Here is a 22818-nt window from a genome sequence, read left to right on the forward strand (position 1 = left end):
GCGCTGTGTCCAAACGGAGAACGCGTTGGACTTTTTCTGGGAGACATGATCCTTCGCCGTGGCGCAGTGAATCCTGGGTCGTGTTCATCCGAGGTGCTTTCTGATAACAGTGCATTCTGGGAACGCTGGCTGGGACTGATTCTGACGTTAGAGCTGTTCAAGGTTGATGACAAAGAGCAGATGTGGGAGGTGTGTGTGTTTTCTGGAGTGTATCTGGGAAGGAGACCCGTTCATGGTTCCTTCTACAGTTCGACTCTTGGATCTTCCCAGATGGCATGCAGTGCTGTCATATTTGGTATGGGGCTAGCTGAAGGAAAGTGCTGCTTTGTACAGTTATTTCTGAGTCAATAAATATTTCCCAGAACTTTCTCACATCAGCCTTTGAACGCAACTAAACCCCCTTATACACAACATTTCTAATCTGTCTCTCTGGAGTAGACCTTGAGCACACTGCTGTGAATCTGTGATATCTATATTTTACAACAGTCTCTCTCTGAAAAGGAAACAAATGGCTTTAAAAAAATAGTCAAATCTATTTTTCCTATGGGCTAGAGCTGGGCATATCAATCTAAATACTAATAATATTGATATCAAGGTAAGTATTTGTATCAGATCAATACTTTTGTTCATAGATTCTCTTCAATATGTCTTGGACATTACTCAGATTTCCACACAAAGGTCATGCCCGAGCGTATGCAGGAAATAAAACACCAAATATCAAGAACTTGCATTTTTAATTTGAGAGCAGGATTTCATACTTTTGTAATGTTTGCATTCAAAACATGCAAATGTTATAAAATCTGTTTAAGTTCCTCATATGCACAGTTTTATTATTTATTCATGCATCTGATGTGAAATCTTTCTGAAACTCAAATGTATATGCTCATGCAAAGATTAAAGAAAATATAGTACTCCAATTTAATAATATATAGAGATTAGTTATTCTAATACACAATTGTGTATAGCAGAAGTTAGTAAGGGGATTATGTTAGTTTTTTTATACAGCTACATTATTTTCTATTGTAGTTAATACAAACACATCATAAAATGTATAATCAACTAACTGGAGTCAAATGCCCAAATTATTTAATAATGATTTTTGTAAAGTATCAATATTATTAATGATGCTAGCCCAGTATTTATTTAGTATTCGATTGATAACATAATTCCCAGCGTCGCACACCTCTGCTAATTCTTGTCTGATGTAAACATGGCAAAGACACTTGCAGCGTACGACTGAGAGACGAAAACTGATAATGCAAAGATGGATGACAGAGAAATTTTAAATGTAAGAGAATCAAAGTTAAATTAAAACAACTGTGCAAATGTTTTAACAATACACAACAGGAAATAATAGGAAAATATGAATCCATTGTTGTTGTTTTTTAAAATAATGGCAGAAAACATGTTTTAAAACACTTTTTGTGAAAAGGAGCTCTACATTTACACATGCTCCATTGGTTTTTGCTATGACAGCCAAGGCCACCTGCAAATTATAGCTACTTTCAAAAATCCACAACCAGGAAGTTCAAGTGAAACGGAGAACAGGGACATTCAAATTAGCCTTTTCTGAAAGTGTGAAGCAAAAGCGACTCTGGACTGTTTTTAGCAGCAGTCTTAGCAGATCAAGTTTCTGAAGATCTATTCAAAAATGTAGTTAGTCTTTCTCTTTTAAAGTTTATGGTGGTAAAAAGTTGCATTTCAAATGAGGCCAAAAGACAGAGAAGTGGTGACTTGCAACAGCACATCAGGCCAGTTCTAAGGTTCTTAAAATGACTCAGAGAATAGATTTTAAAATACTATTGTTTGTTTATAAATCACTCAATGGCTTAGCACCAAAATACATTAAAGATCTTTTGTCGAGTCAAACTTCCACACCACTCAGGTCTTCTGGTTCAAGTCGATGCATCCCCAGAACCAAACATGAAACAGCAGCATTCAGTTTTTATGCTCCTCTAATCTGAAAGAAGTAATTTTAGTGTGTAGCACACATTTTCTTTACATTCCTACATTACATCAGAGCGGTATACTCTTGTGTTTATGTGATATAAGTATAAACGTGCCATACATCTGATAAATCTCGGTGCACTAAATCTAACAGAGTTAGTCCAAATCTAAAAATTACAGTATTTCGATTTATTTTTAGTAGTTGTTGGTATCTTTGGGAACAAATGTTTACTATAAAAATATAAACAATTGGTCCCTGGACATATGACTGCTCCCTGCCAATGAATGGGCTTCTTCGGACCATTTAAAAACATAGTCCCGGTCAGCGCGGAGTGATCTGGTAGGTGTGTTCGAATAGCGAACACAGAGAACAGTCTGATAAACCTATTCATTCAGCGCCACCGGGCGGCCTGTGGAGCAGTCAGCTCATCTCGTCGGTTTATTTGTGAAGCTACTGAATGCTGTGCACCGCCGTGCCAGACAAATGAACGAATCAAACACGCCCATAATTTTTTGACATGAACACGGAACCGATAAGGAATTAAACCTCGTTATCAATGTCTTAGTAGTCAAAACAGTTTCCCCTACTGTTCTCGTTTTTAACGGTTTCAAGTCAGATTGGGGTTATCTCTGTGTGGTTACTCAGCCATTTATCTTTCTGTGATATAAACTGGTTGCATTGAAAATAAACTACAAAAATAGTCAATTAAAATAAAAGATAAACGCACAAACAGTCTGTTTAGCCGATAAAAAGCCGTGATGTATGCTCTTTCGTGAGATACGTCCGTACTCTGGGGGTGTCTACCTCTCGCAGCGGAAGCGCACTGCTCACCAGCTCGTGTCCAACTGGATAATACGTCTTCGAGTTCAATGAGTAGAGAGTGGACATGAATTGAAAGACAGAAATTCAAAGCGAATACAACCGGTGAAAGTAAGCCGTTTCCCCACACATTTTCACCTGGAGTCTTATCAAAGATGCAACAATGACTCAACCGCAGCTGAACGAGTTTATTCCTCCCCCGGAGTGCCCCGTTTTTGAGCCCAGCTGGGAGGAATTCGCCGACCCTTTTGCGTACATCAACAAAATACGACCAATTGCGGAGAAAACTGGCATCTGCAAAATCCGACCACCACCGGTGATTATCTTTCTTCTCTTTCATTTATTCTGAGTTGTTCGATTTTATTATTATTATTATTATTAATTTTTTTGCGTGCTGCCGTGGTCTCGGCTGTTGTGGTTTAATTTTAGCAGGACAAAGTTGTGTTTTTAGACGGCTTTCAACATGGCGGATTGCGGCTCCGTTGTAAGCTAGCCCGAGCCGGAGTTGCTGGCACCAACGGTCAGCAGCTTTTTCAGACGGGAGGAGATCTGTGTCACCATCCAAATTAACCCCTCCGAAGAAATTTAGACCTGCATTTTAATGACGCGCTCTGTGGAAAAATGCGACATATTTGAAAACGATAATAGAAACGTTGAAGTTTGCCAGTACGCAAATGTAATGGAAATTGTTTACATTTGCGCAGAATCAAATGTGCTTCCTGGAGTCGCCCCCCAGAAAAAAAAGAGAGAAAAAAAGGGAAGGGCAAAAAAAAAAAAGTGTCAAAATTTTGAACTATTTATTTGACTATTAACGTATTTCAGTGTAAGACTGAAGTTGAGTGGGCTGGATCTGACAGATTTAGCCAGCATGAGGCGCGAGTTGGGCCTGTTTAAAGCTGCAGTTGTCTGACATTAACGTACGTGCTCGGTGGCCAACTGTTTATGGAGTGAAGAGTCTCTCAAACTGGACACTTAATGGACACTTTTTGTTTCTTTGCTGCCTTTTTGTGTGGCATCTCTTCACCCGATGTGCGATGATCGATGATGTTAAATGTTTAGGGCACAAAGACTTGACCTATTTTTTTTTTTTTTTTTTTTTTTTTTTTTTAAATGCTGGCAAACTGACTATTTTTATAGCTCGGGATAAATGGGTGGGTTTTATACCATATTCCACACCACTGGCATTTCACAGCTGACAAACATTTCCAATAAAAAATATTATAATTTATACATATATTAAAAGAATTGGCAAAACAAATTAATCTCAATTGGACCCTTATTTTTTTTTAGATATAACAAATTGCAGAGACCTTCTTGGAAGGGTGTGCCCAAACATTAACTTGCATTAGATAAAATGCAGATTCTGCCCAAACAAATTATCTCTGCATGACTGCTGTGTGTCTCTGGATTGTATTCCTCTTTGTCATTATTATGGCCTGGATGAAAGGGGTTTTGTGGGGCCTGTGTATTTTCACATAACGTGGCAGTGGTGTCCTGCAGAAATTTGGAAGCAGTAAAAAGGCCCACTTTGCACGGTCTAACCAGACAGCCAGGGGTACAAGGAACTGAATTGTTATCAAAACCCAGTGGGTGGGGTGACTGCTTTTCAGTGTTTGCTCATCCAATGGTAGAAAAAAAAAAAAAAAGCCCAGCTCATGTAAACAAAGGCTACTGAGAGAGGGTTTGAACAAAGATTGACTGCTGATGGCTAGCTCGTCAGCAGAAGAAGTGAATTAAGATTAACCAATGCAATTTTTTAATTTTGTTTTTATTTGCACATGTGCACTTAGATCTGTCACAGTACAGTGTCTATTTAAAGTAAACATATAAGAACTTGGTGATCATGTTGCAAATAAACTAGTAACTAATCTACAATTTCCATAGAAGTGTATGTTTAACTCTTGGATGTATCTTCCAGGTATCTAGTTGTTTGAGCTTTTAATAAAGTCGTTTTGTTTCTGTTTGACAGATGTGCACGCCTCTATATATAGTAGTCTGTGTTTAGAGCTTTCCTGAGGCAACCTCTTTGCTCCATTTTATTTCCGTTTTTCTTTTTCTTTTTTTTTTCCTCTCTTCAAAAAAACGTTTTTGAAGCGGAAGTAAACATTTCACCACAACCTGTTTCTGATCAGAGATTTCTGGGTGCAGAGTATATGGTAAGAATTTCCTCCAGGGTTCTGTGCAGGTTAGAGAGGTTTTTAAGACTGCTTTAGTGCTATTTTGTAGACTTGTAGTAAACAGTGTTTTTATTTAGTTTCCGTTTATTTATTTTAAATGGAAGATTTTTTTAGGAACGAGGAGTTATCCTAGTCTCATCTTGGAAGAACAATATCACAACGAGAGTTCTTAAAAATGACTCTTAAAAACTGAAAATGAGAGCATTTTTAGAAACTGTTTCTAAAAATGCAGTTTTTGAAACAAGTTCAGCTGTTTGGGACTCAACTTCCGTGTGCTTTTGTTAGTCGCTAACCCTAGACAGAAACAATTCCTGGATTTCAACGGATATAGGCAAAACAGGAGTAGGAGTGGTCAAACTACATCCGTTAAGTGCAAAGAATAACTTTCCAAACCTCGCTTTATTAGTGACAAAGAAATTTGTACATAAAATAACTGGTTTCTTGAACAATAACAATACGTTTTTTTAGCTTTTATCACTATGTGTTGACATACTACAGTAGCAGAACTTCAACTTTAAATCATCCACATGTGAAAGAAAAAGCAGCTTCCTTTTAGTTTGTCTAAGCTTATATTTAAATTGGGTTAAAGGTTACTGAAGAGCCCCATGGTACGCCTTCAATAGCTACCTTTGTCTGAAATCCAGACATTTCATCCTTTTTTGTTAGTTTTATTCATACTAATACAGTCCTTTCAGCAACACATGAAATATTTCACTGTTTACTATAATCATGCTCTTAGTGAGAGAGGCCCAGTTTTCCTTCACACTCCAGGACAAAGTTTCACCAGTCGTTTTACACTCATTTGCAAATCCTCTCAGTCGTACAAAGAAGTGTCCCATCACACTTTTAACAACGCACAGCTGAAATTCATTTGCTGATTGTTGCACCACAAATCTGTTCTCGAGGCTTGTGGGAGATGTTTGGTGTGTGTGTGTAAAATGCTGTTCAAGAGTTTAATAAGAATCACAATGTTTAGACTGGTAGCAGCGACCAATATGCTTCAACATCTGCCTCCCTGTGGCTCTTATCTGTCTTGGCTTACAGGAATTCATTTGTCATGCAAAGTAATCAGTCATTTTAGTAAAGCAGTTATTTTAATTAGCATTTCTGCTGCTTATTTGGTTATTAAAATGTATCGCATGAACGTATTGTATATCTAGTTGGTTAATGCTGAGTCCAAAAGCAGCAGAAGGGCAATAAAAAGAGGCTGTTAACCTCCAGCTTTTGAAAACTGCATCCACATTTTTGCACTTTGTTTTCCAGGTTCAGTGAATCTGTTCACACTGATTGGCAACAGTATTGGTGATGTGTAGCATGTGTTGAGTTTCACTTGCACTTGGGGAGTTGATAATCAAAAATAATTAATTAGAAATTGACTGTAAAAGTCAACATTCTGCTTTTAATATTTCAAAACATAAATGCCATTGTACTGGAACGTCACCAGACATTATACATTTGTGTTCCCTGATAATGTTATTCCAACAATAATAACAAAACAAGGAAATGTTGTCATTTCTTTGTATATTTATTAAATTTTGTCACCTGAGAGGTCAGAGTATGTTATTTTATTAAAAGTTAGATTATGAGGATTCCAGTTTTGGCTGAAGATGGGTTTTTTTGTGTTTTTTTTTCGTGCTGTTTCAAATGTTTGGGTTTGTTTTGGGTTTTTTTGGGATGTGTTGAGAGCTGGACTGAGAATTTGTTCAACATTCCAGTCACAGGACCCAAACAATGGTCCATTGCAATTTCTCAAACGAAATAATGTCTTATCGTAAAACCTTCGGCACAGATTAACTAAAGTGACAGGCAGGATTGCGATTCTTTGGGCACAGTTTCCTAAATGCAAACTTTTTTTTGTCTTTCTCCTGCACCTGTAATGTTCTGGCAACAATTTCTCTGTATCCACAAAAACCAACCTTTATGTTTTTTTCCTTCCTGCAGGAATGGCAGCCACCTTTTGCTTGTGATGTTGACAGACTAAAGTTTACGCCACGAATACAAAGACTTAATGAGTTGGAGGTATTTTTATTTGTTGCATTTAACTACTGAACATGTATAAAAGTTGAGGTAAAACCATATATTTTTTGGATTAATTCAAAACTGCGTTCATTCTTGTCTTGCCCAGTGCGAAAGTAAGAGTGAGGCCATCTTAGTTTCTCTCAGATGGCCTGTTTTTGTTTTGGTATGCATGGCTTTATTCAGTGATTTATTTGTTTTTCCTCTAGGCTCAGACTAGAGTCAAACTCAACTTCCTGGATCAAATTGCAAAATTCTGGGAGCTCCAGGGATGCACTCTGAAAATTCCTCATGTCGAAAGAAAGATTTTAGATCTGTACCAACTCAATAAGGTGAGTTAGATGATGACAAATGTAAGTGCGAATGTACACAGAAGACACCGCAGAATTATTTGAGTTCTAATTTTTACACTTTTGTTCAAATGTTTAACAATTGCCGTTGCATAATAACACTACTTTTTCCAAAATTTCACTTGCTTTTTGTTTAAGTTGGTAAATGAAGAGGGAGGCTTCGATGCGGTTTGCAGAGAGCGCCGCTGGACGAAGATATCAGTCAAGTTGGGATTTGCTCCTGGCAAGGCCATTGGCTCTCATCTGCGGGCGCACTATGAGCGGATCCTCTACCCATATAACCTTTTCCAGATTGGATCCAATCTGCCTGTACGTCCCATCACCTGTTTTCTATTCGCTGCACCAGTCATCAGTATTATTGCTTACAGCTGTGTAGAAGTTTATTAGACTACTCTATAAGCCCTTACAACTCACTTTTAAGCTCCATGCTGTGATGTTATGAAGTCAAAGTGGACTACTAAACTGTTTTTTTTTTTTTCTTTTTGTAAAGTAAATGTAATAATCTTTGATAGATGACTCTTTGATTTGTTCTGGTTTACTTTTATTTAGAACTGAAAAGCTGCTGAAAAAGCTGCAAAACATTATAAAAATCAAAATATTCTTATTTTGTAAGATTTATTATTTTTGATTCATACTCTTTTTTTTTTTTTTTAGGTGTGTGTTTGACAGATTATCACCTTTTTTCTATTCTTGTATTTATGGAGCAACACAAATGTAACAAGCTGATTTTATGTTTTTAATTGTCCAGGCTATCATTTCTTATAACTAGCCTGCAGTCTGTTTATCAAACATGCTGATTCTTTATACTTCATACAGCAGGGAAATGTTCTGCTCAATTTATGCACTACAAAGAAAACTTTACCTGTTTTGAAGCCATTACTTTTTAAAACTTTGGTATATTTTAATACAGGTGACCATTAAGGTATTGTTACATTATATTTTCACATCAAATTGTCCTATTGGTCCTTTAGAAGGCCACCTTGACCAACGACACTAAAGACAAGGAGTACACGCCACATGACCTGCCACAGCGCCAGTCTGTGCAGCCCCAGGAGACCTGCAGCATCGCTCGCAGGGCTAAACGAATGCGATCTGAAGTAAGTCTGTCGGATTTGTTCTCTTGTCAGTTCTCCTGCGACTTAAAAGTATAAATTAGTTTCACTATTGCCGATTGACGCCAATAGTGCTTAGATGAAAGTATAAACACCCAGCATATTTGTAAATGAAGATTTTTATTAGCTCACTCACAGCGATCATTTTGGATTTTTCCAACCAGCCTTTGGATCCGTCTGACTGACGGTGTCCTGCAGTGGAGGCTATAAAAACATATGTGATACGCTACCGAGGTCCATCTGTATTTGACTGAGGGTCTTGGAGGATTAATCAGGGGAAAAATTATTTTCTAATGTTGTCATATGAATAATCCAAAGCCCTGAAGATGAAATTAGAAATGTTTAAATACTTTATGTAATTTTACCTGTATCCATTTAATTCAAATTGTAGCTTCTTTTGACCACAGCATGAGATACTTACACCACAAACAAGCTGGTGACCCAGTTTAAAAAGTAGTTGACCTTTTCAGTGGTTTTGTTTGTGTCTTGCTGGTCAAACTCACTCTGTTTCTGTCCGTTTCTTCTTTTATGACTGCAGCGACTCTCTTTCAAAAAAGAACCTGGTGAAATTTGTGAGAATCGCCCCAATCTGAGGAGGAGAATGGGAACCTATGTTGGCAAACCAGAACCTGGTAGGAGTAATAAATAAAAATGAAATGTTTGGTTCTGTTTTTAGAGATTCCTAAAGTGTCTGCTGGATATCCATCCTTGTCTTTCAGTGAGAATGGCAGTCACTGAAATAAAACAGGAGCCAACTGATCACATGGACCCAAAAGAACATGAAGAAACTGATTTAAATAAAATAAACAAACCTCCACAAAATAAAGTAAATGGTTTATGCTTTCAACTGAGGCAGAATCGTTTGGTCTAGTTTTTACTGCTAGAAGTTACAAGTCCGTCGTCGTTTGTCTCGTCATAGGTGGACCAATACATGTGCCTGATATGTGGTAGTGGGAGTGCAGAGGACCGCTTATTGTTGTGTGATGGTTGCGACGACAGCTATCACATCTTTTGTCTTATCCCGCCCCTTCACGATGTCCCTAAAGGTGACTGGAGGTGCCCCAAGTGCCTGGCTCAGGTGAGCTGCTGATGTCTGCTCCTAACTGGGATTCTACAACCAAAGTCCCAGGAGGCCTGATTACTTTGAGCATCTGTTGTTGTGTTTCTGTATGTTTTGCAGGAATGTGGTAAACCTCCTGTAGCATTTGGGTTTGAGCAAGCCAGCAGGAGCTACACCCTCCAAGCTTTTGGGGACATGGCTGACTCGTTCAAGTCTGATTACTTTAACATGCCAGTTCATGTAAGATTACATCACCACGTGTACTTGCAGTTTATCTTCTAAAGGATCCTGAACTTTGTGTTACTCCTGTCCCTAATATTGCTGTTTTAGTGGCTTAATTTGCAGTAATTATGTGGATGGGAATTGTTTAGATTTTTAAGGAGGAATTGTTGAAGTGGACAGGTAATTATAACCACAAAACGTTAGATCAGTTAAACTGGTTTTAGTATGGGCCTGAAAAGGTTCTCAATGGTTTCAGTTGTGGTTCAGCTGTAAAGGGCAACTTTGTAAATGAACACGTTGATGGATAAATCTCCAAAATTAATTGGACCTCGTCTAAAAACTGCAGCTGGGGCTCTGGTTACAAGCGACTTCTCTGTTTTTAAAATACTTTACATCACAGTTCATAATGTTTTTTCCCCTTTTTTTCATAAACTGAATAAACAATTAAGTGCACCAAGGTTGTTATAATAAATATATTGGGCCCTATAATGCCAGCGACATGGATAAGATTACAAATTATACCAGTAATTCTACCAATAAAAAAATCACTGCAAAAAGCAGAATATTGCCTAATTTCTGAATTGGTTTTAACGACTCCGGGGTTTCCCTGACAGTCCAAATGATTTCACCCTTTACACTGATTACAGTGAACATCACATCATGTGATCTGCAGCTGCTTACTGTCTGTTCGATGTGACGTGCTGAGCAGACACTCAACAGACAGGAGGAGCGTGAGAGAGATCGGTATTCAACACAAAGGATTTAAGTTTATGAACCAGGAGAGCAAGTCTTTCTCTTGGTCTTGTTCGTGCATGGTGATTCAGATTAGCTAGAAAAACATGTTGCACACTTGACTGCTGACGGTATTTATTAAGCCATTTGTGCTGATTCAATGATAATGAATAAATAATAAAGCATCATGTGCTTCGATGAAGTATTAGAACAGAACAGCAGCACTCTAAAACTCCCTGTAGAGAATGTTCTTCTACAGAAACTCATTTGGACACAAATTATGTCGTTTTCAAAGAAAAGGACTGAGTCAGCATCCTGAAGAGTCAAGCTGATCACTGATGCTGTAAGCCATGTAGCTCATTCCAGTTACAGCAGGAGTTTTAAGGCAGTTTGTACAAAGTGTTTAATTTTACAAAAATGACTCCTTACTGGATGGAGTTAACAACTCATGTTGTCTTTGCATATTAAATATGCATGGCACCTCGATGGTTTTCCTCTTCTGCCTGTTCTCAAGCTCACCGAGTGAAGCAGGGAAGGAAAATTGTGGTTTTGTTCAAGTTCCCATCATTTGGTTTAAGGAGCAACTGAATGCAGCTCTTCTGTCGCATCAAAACGAGTGCTATTTTTTTCTTCAAAACAATGTATGCACACTTTTGATGCGATTTTCTATTAAAATTCTTAATTTGTTACATTAACCTTTAATAGAAACTTTTAAGTGATCAGAATGTGTTTACTTATAAAACTTACAATTCAGAAAATGGGGGGGAACAAAAATATATAATTTGGTAAAATAGTACGATTAAAAATACAAAGATTTCATGTGTGCTACATGAAAATGTTCTGTCCAATTTCAAACAAGTTGTTGGACAAATACATTCTTTCCCATCTCACAGGAACCAATTTTAGCATTTCTCTTACTAATGATCTTAGTAAATCTAAACAAAGGCACTGATGACATGCCTTAAAATAGTTTGTTGTGTGTGATTGGGGGCTTATACCTGTTATACACAGATTAGTGGTGAAGAGTCTGGTTCATGCCTAAAAGAGGGCAGACAACAAAAGAAATGACATAATGGACTAATTCGTCTTTTTATCCATCTGATTCAGTTGTTTTGATTCAGCAGGTATGCAGCAATAATGCAATGAGTGTCTTCATTTTCAGATGGTTCCTACTGAGCTGGTGGAGAAGGAGTTTTGGCGACTTGTCAGCACTATTGAGGAAGATGTCACTGTGGAGTACGGAGCAGACATCGCCTCGAAGGAGTTTGGGAGTGGTTTTCCTGTGAGAAACAGCCATTTTGAAGTCTCTCCGGAGGACGAGGTATTGTTTGTCTCTCAGGATAGTACACTTGGAACAAGGTGTTGTTTTCCTTTCTCATTAGTAAACATTCACATTGAGCCATTTTTGATTGGAAATATAATTTCTACAAAAACAAAACGGTTGATAACTTCTTGATAGCTGTAAAGAAAAAAAAATAAGCGCAAACTGTGTGATATTGATGTGGGTTAGGGAGGAGTTATTTTCTTGGCTCGATCTGTTGGTGAAGGCGGAGTGCTGAGACCTGTGTCTGACCCACAGCATTACCTGACCAGCGGCTGGAACCTGAACAACATGCCGGTGCTGGACGCCTCGGTGCTGACTCACATTACAGCCGACATCTGTGGGATGAAGGTTCCCTGGCTGTATGTGGGGATGTGCTTCTCTTCTTTCTGCTGGCACATCGAGGATCACTGGAGCTACTCCATAAACTACCTTCACTGGTAAACAACCCTCTGCTGCCTTGTTATAACATTGCATTCACCCTACACTGCGAACAGCTTTTGTTTTGTGCCTGACTTTGCAGGGTTAGAAGCATCTACATGTATTTATGGCTCACCTTAGTTTGTTTTTTTTAGCTTTGACCTGCTGATGCAGATTTTAACAAATTACAATCTCTTTTAGAGAACTGTAATTTACAACATTCAAAATGTATCTCCCTAGATTCAAAAACCCTTTAAAGGATGCAACTTTGGTGTACCACATTCAGCCATTCTGCTACATTGTTAGGTTTTTTACCAAATAAAATCTGTAATATCTTTTAATATTTTAGTTATTGTTTTGCAACCTTTTTACTTTCTCCGGCTTCATTTTTCAACACCTCATCCATACTGAAAACAGATTCCTTTATTTCTTTTCTGACCTGGCAGCTTAGCTGGAAAGTAGCCAGCTAAGCATGTGCATGTTCCATTTTCATAAAATGCTTCAACAATACGTTAATTCATGTAAAATTATCTGCTTAATAATTTTACATGCAATGAAAGTCTTCGTCTTCCTAATGAAGTTGTTTGCCTTATGTGCAGGGGTGAGCCAAAGACGTGGTATGGAGCTCCAGGTTATGCTGCAGAGCACCTCGAGTCCGTCATGAAGAAACTGGCTCCAGAGCTGTTTGAATCTCAGCCTGACCTGCTCCATCAGCTCGTGACCATCATGAATCCCAACACGCTGATGAACAACGGCATCCCGGTAATCTGCTCAGCTTTTACGCCCATTAAAGAACTCAAAATACGCATAAATTATTAATCGTAATAAAAAAAAGTTTAATTCACAATGTAGCATGGAATAAATATATATTTTTCTGGCTATGTGTAGATCTACCGCACCAACCAGTGTGCAGGCGAGTTCGTGATCACTTTTCCCAGAGCTTATCACAGCGGATTCAATCAGGGCTTCAACTTTGCTGAAGCTGTCAACTTCTGCACCATGGACTGGGTGAGGAGTCCTGCTTGTACAGCAAAAGATTATATCTACATATGAGTCGACTTGTTTAATCCCTTTGAACCACTTCTTAAGGAATAGGTTTTTTAATTTAACATAAATGTGATTTTTGTTCTTTTGGAGACATCTAGCATGACCAGATTTTTTTTATTGTTTTTTTGTCAAAACGCATTAGGGATATACAACCAGTCTCATGGACTGATGCTGGTTTTCATTCTCTCACCTGAATTCGCTTTCGTGTTTTCTGGCAGATGCCCATTGGCCGTAACTGCGTGGACCATTACCGTCAGCTGAGCAGGTACTGCGTCTTCTCCCACGACGAGATGGTTTGCAACATGGCCTTCAAAGCAGACACGATGGATGTGGAGCTGGCATCAGCACTGCTGGAGGACATGACCGCCATGATCCAGGAGGAGAGGGAGCTACGAGAAAAGATCGACAAAATGGTGAGAAGCCATTTTAGTTAATTTACATCAAAGATGGAAGGATGAACAAAACTTAATTTGAAGGTGATGTTCAAACCAACTTGTAGATATACAAGTAGGAGACCTGCATTGTGTGCACAGATGCTGCGTTTGGCTTAATTTTCTCCTCTGTGGCTCTGATGTCTGCATGTTTGTCTCCAGGGTGTGGTGCAGTCTCGACAAGTTGATTACGAGCTGCTCCCAGATGAGGGGCGGCAGTGCTGCAAGTGTCGGACCACCTGCTACTTGTCTGGCATTGTTTGCTCCTGCAGTCCTGACAAGATGGCTTGTTTGTACCACGCCCAACACCTCTGCTCATGTCCCAATAGTAACCTCACACTCCAGTGAGTCTCCAGTAACCAAAACAACTGAAGAAAAGTCACCTGTGAATTTTACTGCCACGTCGTTTATTTTGATTTACATAAAAACTTAAAAGAAATATACATTTTATTCATTCAGAAGTCTTGGGTAAAAGTAAACAAGTTCTTTTAAAATGTACTCCCAACATTTACAGAATTTTATTAAATAACGGCTCTGGAGACGTTTGTTACGTCAAAATAATTACAACTTGTGTCATCTTTTCCAACAGTTTTAAGTTTACCCTCGACGAATTATATCCGCTGATGGAGTCGGTGAAGCTGCGGTCGCAGTCCTACAAAGAGTGGCTTTCTGCTGTTGAAGACATTGTGGAGAACAAAGGAGCCAAGAAAAAAGGTGCCACATAACCTGCATCAAACGTTACTCTGAGACGTTTAAACCGTTGGTTTAGTTCTTCATGTTTCCTGAAACACTGTTCTGCTTTCTGCTCAGGTTTGGAGGAACTTCACAGCTTAGTGGAGCAAGCTGAAACCAAGGCTTTCCCTAAAATTAGCCTCCTGGATCAGCTGCGCACCGTCACCTCCGAAGCTGATAAAGTTGCTGTGATGGCACAGCAGCTTCTCAACGGGAAGAGGCAGACGAGGTACTAAAAATAAGCTTGAGGTGCGGCTGGACCGATCCAGCTGCATTCCTGTTGAACCATAAGGTAGCAAATATTCTGTTTTGTAGTCAGTCAAACTAGGTAGGAATCAGGTTTATTTCACTAAAGTGGGGTGGAGGCGGTTATTTGTTATAAATTATGTGTTGGTAGTAGAGGTGTAGGAGTGCAAATATTCATACCGGAAATATCCAGAACAGAAGGAGATGTAAACATCAGTGGTACTGGAGAAAAATGGGCTCACATCCAGATGGCTGCCTGTTGCAGCCAATTAGGTTAAAGTCCTTACTTTCCATAAAACACAAGGTGGAGGAATCCTAGTGATGAGAGGGGTTTTCCCAACAGCTGTGTGTGTGTGCTGCATTCAGGTACAGCTGGGTTATCAAAGTATCAAAACAACACCAAAGTTATGGGGGGGTTTTTTGTTTGTTTTTCACAAATGGTCACAATCTTATTTCAAAATTTACATAATCTATCAGGCATTGGCTCTACCTGCGTATACAAATCCAATCAAATCTCCATTCAATTATGTGCTTTTTACTGCTTTTTTGTGTTTTAGAAAATAAAACCCTATTATTTTCTGAAATTACAAATTTGTTGTTTCCACCTAACCAGAGTTAAAGAAATATTTTTATATTTCTTTATATATTTTTTCTTTTTGTTAATTTTTCTTGATTGAAATGCATTGAAAACATACTGAACCATGACTTTTTAAAACCCGAATATTTGCCACAGTTGATTTTAATAAGCTGTTTTTGCCAACCTGTTGAGGTATTTAAAAATTAAACCAGCACTGGTTCTGTTCTGGCCTTTTAAAAGAGCAAAGCTAGTTTAGAATAACAACCTAATCTTTCTGCCACAGATCCATAAGACGTAGCTCATTTTCTTTACTGGTTTGTTGAATGTTTTTCATTGTGTGTCTATCAGGTATCGTTCTGGAGGAGGAAAGTCCCAAAACCAGAATGAGTTGACTGTGGAAGAGCTGAGGTCCTTCGTCCAACAGTTGGACAACCTGCCGTGCAACATTCGACAGGCTCCTTTACTAAAAGTAAACGTTTTAATCAATATTCATAGAAAATTTGTGTGTTAGTACCAACTCTTTTTTTCCCCCAAATGCATCCTTCTTTGCTCTTACAGATACAAAGAGGCTTATATATTTCATTGCACTACGAAATCAAAGATTATGTGAAATAACTTGACTCTTGTTGTGACCTCCAGGACCTGCTGACCCGGGTGGATGACTTCCAGCAGCGCAGCAACCGTCTGCTGTCTGACGAGGCGCCCAGTCCTCAGGAGCTGCAGGAGCTGCTGGACGTGAGTCTGGGCCTGGACGTGGAGCTGCCGCAGCTGCCGCTGCTGAGGGAGCGGCTGGAGCAGGCGCGCTGGCTGGAGGCGGTCCAGCAAGCCAGCAGCCGGCCCGACAGCCTGTGTCTGGACACCATGAGGAGGCTGATAGACCAGGGAGTGGGCCTGGCCCCCCACAGCTCTGTGGAGAGAGCCATGGCTCGCCTGCAGGAACTGCTGACCGTGTCGGAGCAGTGGGAAGAGCGTGTGCTCGGCCTCATGGACACCAGGTAGGAACATTTCATTGTCAGGGTGCTTGAAATCCTTCAACGCTTGAATTTCACTTGGGTAATTTTCAAGGTTTTGAAAGTGCTCGATTTCACTATAAAGTCCTTGGAAGGGCTTAATATTCTATCTGCACAGCTTTGCAATAAAGTTGTAATAAACCTTTAGGAAAATGGCATCTTTACAGAAAGTCAATTTATTATTTGTATTGTGCTAAAGCATCTTGTTTGAGCTGGACGGTCATTTACCTTGACACTAACCAATTTGTTTAATGTAATGAATATTTAATGTACCTCATGACTCAATCTTTAAGATGGGGGATTTATTTTGTTTGTTTGTGTGTTTTGTTCTCATATCAGTCAGATGTATAGGGTGTGTTCATGCGTGGGCGTGTGTGTGTGTGCATGTGTGTGAGAAACTTTTCAAAACATAACATTTCATTATATTAGTTGACCTTTTCCCTGCTCTAGAATATTATCACAAGCCATTCATCACTGTAATAAATATCATATAATTGTGAATTGAAACTATCTTCTTTTAGTTGACTTGTACTGTTTTTTTCTTTCCTGGTGAATGTGCTGGTGCTGAAAAAGCTGTACAACTTACTTTGAAAATGCTTGAAGAGATCTTGAATTTTACTGTGGGAAAAGTGTACAAACCCTGTACTTTGTTGTTTTTAATTTAGTTTCAATTAGCTTCTCTAAACCTCCAACTTTAAGGTCTCTAACTGTTTTAAATAAACAGATTTATGAGACACAAACGCCTCATCTTGTATTAATGTAGCACAGAATCACAAGGGAATGCAATATTATAACTCTCAGCCAACGACTGTCTCCTTTCTCTTCGTAGGCCATATCCCAGCATTGAGATGCTTGATGCCGCTTTACAGGAAGTGGAGAACATCCCTGCTTATCTGCCCAACTGTCTGCAGCTGAAGGACGTTGTTACTAAAGCCAAGAAGTGGCTCAACGAAGCAGAAATGCTCCAGGTAAAACACTATTTTACCATAGATCTCAAATGGGTGAGGTTTTGTTTTTTTTTAAATAAAAATGTTTTTCTTGTTTTAAGATGGGGGGACGAATCCCCGTGCTGGACAGCCTCTCTGAGCTGGTTCTCAGAGCGGACGGCATCCCGGTGAGGCTCGACCTGCTGGGCCGACTGGAGGCTCTGATCAGCGACGTGCAGAGCTGGAAGGAGAGCGCAGCGAAAACATTCCTACTGAAAAACTCCCCCCTGTCGCTCCTCGAGGTTAAGAGATTTTGGAGTGCGATTCTGTGCAAACGTGCTTCCCACTTGTAGTTAAAAGTAATGAAGACGTCTTTTATTGTGTTTCCAGGTCCTCTGCCCAAGATGTGACGTCGGTTCTGGGCATCAGAAGTGCAGATCTAAAAAAGTAAAAGAAGCTCTGCAGCTCAATAAAAAAGCTTCCCTAAAACTGGAGTCGGTGTGTGATGTGGAGAGAGCTCTGTCTGAGAGCAAAGACTCTCCGTCTGCTGTGAGTACAACAAACAAGCTTTCAGCCATGGCTGTAGCAATTAATCGATTATTGATAATCAGCTAATTTTGTGACCGACTAAGCATTAACTGCCGCATACAGACTCAAAAAAATGCCATTTGCTGAAAGAGCAACACACTTGTCTTAATTTCGCTGGTAATTAAGACAAAACTGTACAAAAAATATACATTTTGCATTGAAAAGTTCAAACAAAAACCTCTTTGTCTGTAAACGTGTTCTACCTAGAACTCCTCAAACAGCATAGTTATCGCTGTTAAAAAAAATCCTATTAAGCAACTTTTGCTTTCCAATTATTAATTAGTTATTAAAATAATAATTAACATATCAGTCCTACACTGTATTGATAAGTAGAAAAGGCAGAGCTTTTCACATGTTGATGTTGGAAGTATTTTTTATCTGTACATGAATCTTTTGCTGCAAATGCTAAATCGTGCACTAAAGGAATGACATGCTATTGCATTTTAGCCAATAAAATGTCTCTTATTTAAAAGCCAAACTGAATTATTAGTCATTTAATGCATTTCTAATATTGTATTCTGCAATTAATTATTGCAGAATAATTGATTTAATAAAATAGTCGTTAGATGCAGCCCTTTATTCACCGCTAACATTCAAGCTATAAGTGCTTGAATACACACTTACCAAATTAAACAGTTTTGTTTATTGGAAACACAACTGATTGCAATGAAACAGTGACTCAAATATAGATTAAAAAGAATATAATTGTAATGTAAAAATAAATAATAAAATAATTTCTGTCACAGAAGGAAATGTGGCTGAAGTTAATTTTGTCCTGTAATAACTCCAGCCTGCTGCTCGTTGGCAGAGTTTGTTTTAATTTCTCCTGATCTGATCTTCTCGCCGCAGATGAGCGCTCTGGCTGACGTGCGGCAGAGGGAGATGGAGCTGCTGCTGGCGCTCAGAGCTTCCAACGAGTCCAAACTTATGCCTGCTGAAAACTCCTCTGCACTTACTGTCTGCGTTTGCCAAAAGGCCCCTTCAGGCGCCATGGTTCAGTGCGAGCTGTGCCGAGACATTTTTCACCGCGACTGCGTCACCACGGCAGCAGAGCTGGAGTACGGCCAGGCCTGGTTATGCCCGCTGTGCCAGCGGTCGAGGAAGCCTCCTCTGGACAAGGTTCTGCCTCTGCTGGCCTCGCTGCAGAGGATCCGGGTTCGTCTGCCAGAGGGAGACGCGCTCCGCTTCCTCATCGAAAGGACAGTGAGGTGGCAGCACAAAGTCCAGCAGGCCTGCACTGATGGGCTGTTAGAGAGAGTGGCAACCACGGTGAGTTAAATGTCTTACAAAAGTATTCAAACTTCTTGGACTTTTTTATCTCTCACATGTTAAACCCACAAACTTTATTGGATTATTGGATTTTAATGACACAGCAGCACAAAGCAGTGCTTAATTTTAAAAATAAAACATTTAGCGCATCCATTTGTTGATGGAGAGAGCAAAACACAAATTGATAGTGAACGAAAGCCCATCTGAGGCCACAAGAGCCCAGAGAGTTTTACATACATACAGGTGTAATGGTTTAGTCCAAAGCATGTTCAACTGGCCCAGTCAAAGTCTAGATCTAAATCCAACAGAGAATCTATGCCAAGACTAGATTTATGTACACAGGAGAAGGATGGGGGGAAATGTCACTGCAGAAATAGTAGAAACATTCTGGAATGAATCTGGAATGACTGAATAGACACAGATCTTTATAACGAGTTTTGAAAACCATGTTGTCTTTTTTTTTTTCCCTTGGATTTTAAAGTTATGAATCAAAACCCAATAAATGCATTAAAAATGATCAAAAGATGAAAAGTTCAAGACGGTGAATTTCTGTTGAAGCCGGTCAGGAGATCTGCTTGTCTAACGCTGCAAATAAATTATGTTTCAGGGGAGACTCGGACCTAAAACATCTTCATATTTGACTCAGGAAATAAATGGTTCATTTCACACAAAGCATCTCTCTATTCCACCCCAAGGTTTGTGTTATTAGCTGTTCTCTGAAGAATGTTTTTATTATTATTATTTTTAGTTTCTTTTTAATAGTAATGGTAATGCATTTGTTGCAGCACTTGGCCCTGAGCTGGAGGAGCTGATGGTGGAGGGTTTCCTGCTGCAGGTCACCCTGCCTGAGACCGAACAGCTGTACAGATATCTGCTGTACAAACTGGCCCCACCGTCCTCGCACAACTCCCCCAGTAGGAACGGGGCAGAGCAGTCCGACGAGGGGAGCCCCCGACACAACAAGGTACAAATCGACCTCTGGGTTTGCTCAGGTCACTCTCAAAACAAAGAATCATGTTCATGATGCAGTGAAAAGCCGAGCTCAAATAGGTTTTTAAAGCGTTTTTTAAATGTTTGTAGAACGGAGGCTCCAGTTTGAAGAAGGAAGTGAACGGACAAAGCAAAAGGACTAAACGGCGGAAGGATAGTTCAGACTCTCAGCATAGCGAGAAGGCCAAAAAGTCTCGCAAGAAGAAGCCGAAGAAGAGCAAAGAAAGGAGCGACGAGTCGAAGAGGACAAGTTCCCCCTCACACACTTCGTCAGATCCGGCTCTTTCTGATTCAGAGGAGGACTTCTCGCTGTGTGCTGCACCGTGGTGCAGAGAGCCTGAAGGCGACGAGGTCGGTTTTAATCATCGAATTCACCTCATTCTTTCACTTTCATCGTTTTAGTCAAATTCATCCTGGTATTATTGTCATTTCAGGTGAACTGGGTCCAGTGTGACGGTAACTGTAATCAGTGGTTCCACCAGGTTTGTGTGGGACTGTCTGCTGAGCGTGCTGAGAAAGAGGACTATATTTGCATAAGCTGCACACAGCCTGATTACGACCGAGGCGAGTGAAGACCAAACCGTGATGTTGAAGGACGAGCAGTCGTTTTTACACCAGCCGCAGCACCGAAGCGCACATGTGAACTCTGTGTCTGCTGTGGCTTCTCCTTTTTACCTTCTGGCTTGCCCTCAGTGAACATGGTGCTATTCCCTCCCCCCCCCAGAGTTACTAAAGACTTCTGTCACTGTTTTTGTCACTCAGCTGGTTTTTCGGCTAATCAACTAATCCTTTACGAAACTTTCCAAGACTGGACGCGGATGTGGTTTCAGAAAAACCAACGGCGCAGGGATTTCTTCTTTTTTTTCCAACCAAAAAATGTCACTTTGACATTTCATAACTGTTTTTCTTTGACCTACATCTGAACAATGTGAAGCTTATTTTTTCCTTGTAGAGTAAATATTATTTATCTGAGCAATAGCTGGACAGATTCAGGTTCAGTTTTCACCTGAGCTATATTTGTGTGTAGAAAAACTTTGATAAGATGCCTTCCTGATGCAAAAACCCTGAAAAATTCACCTCACAGATCCTAAAATGTCACTTAGTACAGTAGATATTTGTGCACCTCTCAACAGAAATGGCTCTTTATCTCCTACCAGTGCAGATGTTTGCACCTGATCGTTTGCCCGTATCCCTTAATAATTCACTGGCTTAGACATGAAGTTGGGTTTCCTTTTTGCGCCGTCTGCAGGGGGAAGATGAAAGTCCTGGCAAAGACTCGATGATGTTCACAAAGTGAGAACGAACGGCCCGACATTAAAGGAATGTACATTTAGTTTTCTTTGGGTGAGTTTTCCCTTTATGGTTGAGGTTGAAAATATTGTGTTGGACTTAGATTTAACACAGACTGTGTGATTTATTCGCCACGGGTATATGACCTTTTTCTTGCTCCTTTGGATAAATAATATAATTCATATGTTGCAGTTTGCATTATTAAATAAAATGTTTGTTCCCATGTGGGCTCTTTGTTTCTCTCTAAACATGTAAAACAACTTTTTACTCTGATCCCTTTTGCTGTGTGGCAGAAACAGAAAACATGTATTCAGGAAACATCAGGTTGCTGCTTGAAAGCACAAACTAATTAGAAAGTTAACTATAAAGGACCATGTATTAAATATATAATCCACTATTCTGTAGCTGATTGATTAAAAATTTCATTTCTTCAAGGTTTCAGTGATTAATATTTTCATGAGTGATTTCTAGCCTTCATGAAACAATTGAAACTAACGTGACCTTAAAATTATACGGGTTAATTTTCACAACAGCTGAACTGCAAACCAATCAGTGTTAAACAAAGCATCCGTGATGTATGTACTGCTGAAAAGGGGAATACATTGTATAAGCTTTAGAAATAAATTCAGAATTAAAAATCCAGGTTTTTTTATTATACTATTACAATTTTTATTTTATTTAACTTTTAAAGTTTGTCCAATTTTAACACCCATTACATGTTTAGGAAATATAGTGGCACTTTTGGCTGTTTTGTGATCAGGAAAATATGTTTTACTTTATTTAAAAGATTATTTTTAAGAAAGTGTTTACAAATTTTCTATAAAGTTTTTTATGGTTACACACAGTATATTACTACACATGATAAACATGTATATTTGATTAAATTTCTATGTTCTGTAAAGTTAGGTTAACCTCGTTTATTGAGACCCAAACTTCTGTAAGGAGACTTCAACATTTTTGAAAAAGCAATTCAGTTCGATTCACTGTGGAAATAAATGCAGAGAGATAATTAACAAAAGCACATAATTGTTGTATCCCTAACAATCAATTTGACTTTTTTTATTTTAACTTTATTTTTTCAGAAAACAAATCCATTGAGACTAACAAGGACATCCTGAAAAACAAAAGTATAGCACTGTGCAAGGTGCAAACAAGCCATTACATTTACAAAGCAACACAGTATTTAAGTTATTTATAGTATCAATGTGTCAAGCAATAATTGCAACTAAAGCATTTTTAAAAATATACTTTTTTACGGTCAGGAACCTCTAATGCATGAATTTGTTTCTATGGTGTATCAATGTTTTAACATGACAGAACCATTTCTTTCCGCCATTGCCAACTAAACTGAAGTAGGATCAATTTGGAAAATTTCAGCAGGCGTGTTATGAAAGGAAACACTTCTCTCCCACCATGACAAATATTTGACTTTTAACTGGAACCACATGCTTTAGTGAGATTAAGCTTAGATTTCACTGTTTGGCAACAAACATTCCAGCCTGGACTTGTGTAAAACAAAGGATGAAGATGTGGGG

The 22818-nt window shown here is 39.1% G+C and overlaps 1 protein-coding gene across 1 annotated transcript; it reads left to right on the forward strand.

Annotated features, from left to right (window-relative positions):
• The first annotated feature begins 2779 nt into the window (after positions 1-2779).
• LOC102235572 (lysine-specific demethylase 5B) lies at positions 2780-21506 on the forward strand. Its single transcript, XM_005804258.3, has 27 exons — positions 2780-3083; positions 6886-6963; positions 7170-7292; positions 7449-7619; positions 8282-8407; positions 8961-9054; positions 9142-9248; positions 9342-9500; positions 9603-9722; positions 11599-11757; positions 12016-12197; positions 12777-12939; positions 13066-13185; positions 13443-13637; positions 13818-13999; positions 14245-14369; positions 14466-14616; positions 15559-15679; positions 15850-16205; positions 17050-17188; positions 17269-17448; positions 17537-17695; positions 18584-19003; positions 19611-19698; positions 19789-19967; positions 20084-20344; positions 20428-21506. Exons 1-27 carry the CDS (start codon positions 2931-2933, stop codon positions 20563-20565), a joined length of 4449 nt encoding a protein of 1482 aa, XP_005804315.2. The 5' UTR covers positions 2780-2930; the 3' UTR covers positions 20566-21506.
• The last annotated feature ends 1312 nt before the right edge of the window (positions 21507-22818 follow it).

Source organism: Xiphophorus maculatus, chromosome 20 (genome assembly GCF_002775205.1).
Source record: "Xiphophorus maculatus strain JP 163 A chromosome 20, X_maculatus-5.0-male, whole genome shotgun sequence".
NCBI classification, from domain to species: domain Eukaryota; kingdom Metazoa; phylum Chordata; class Actinopteri; order Cyprinodontiformes; family Poeciliidae; genus Xiphophorus; species Xiphophorus maculatus.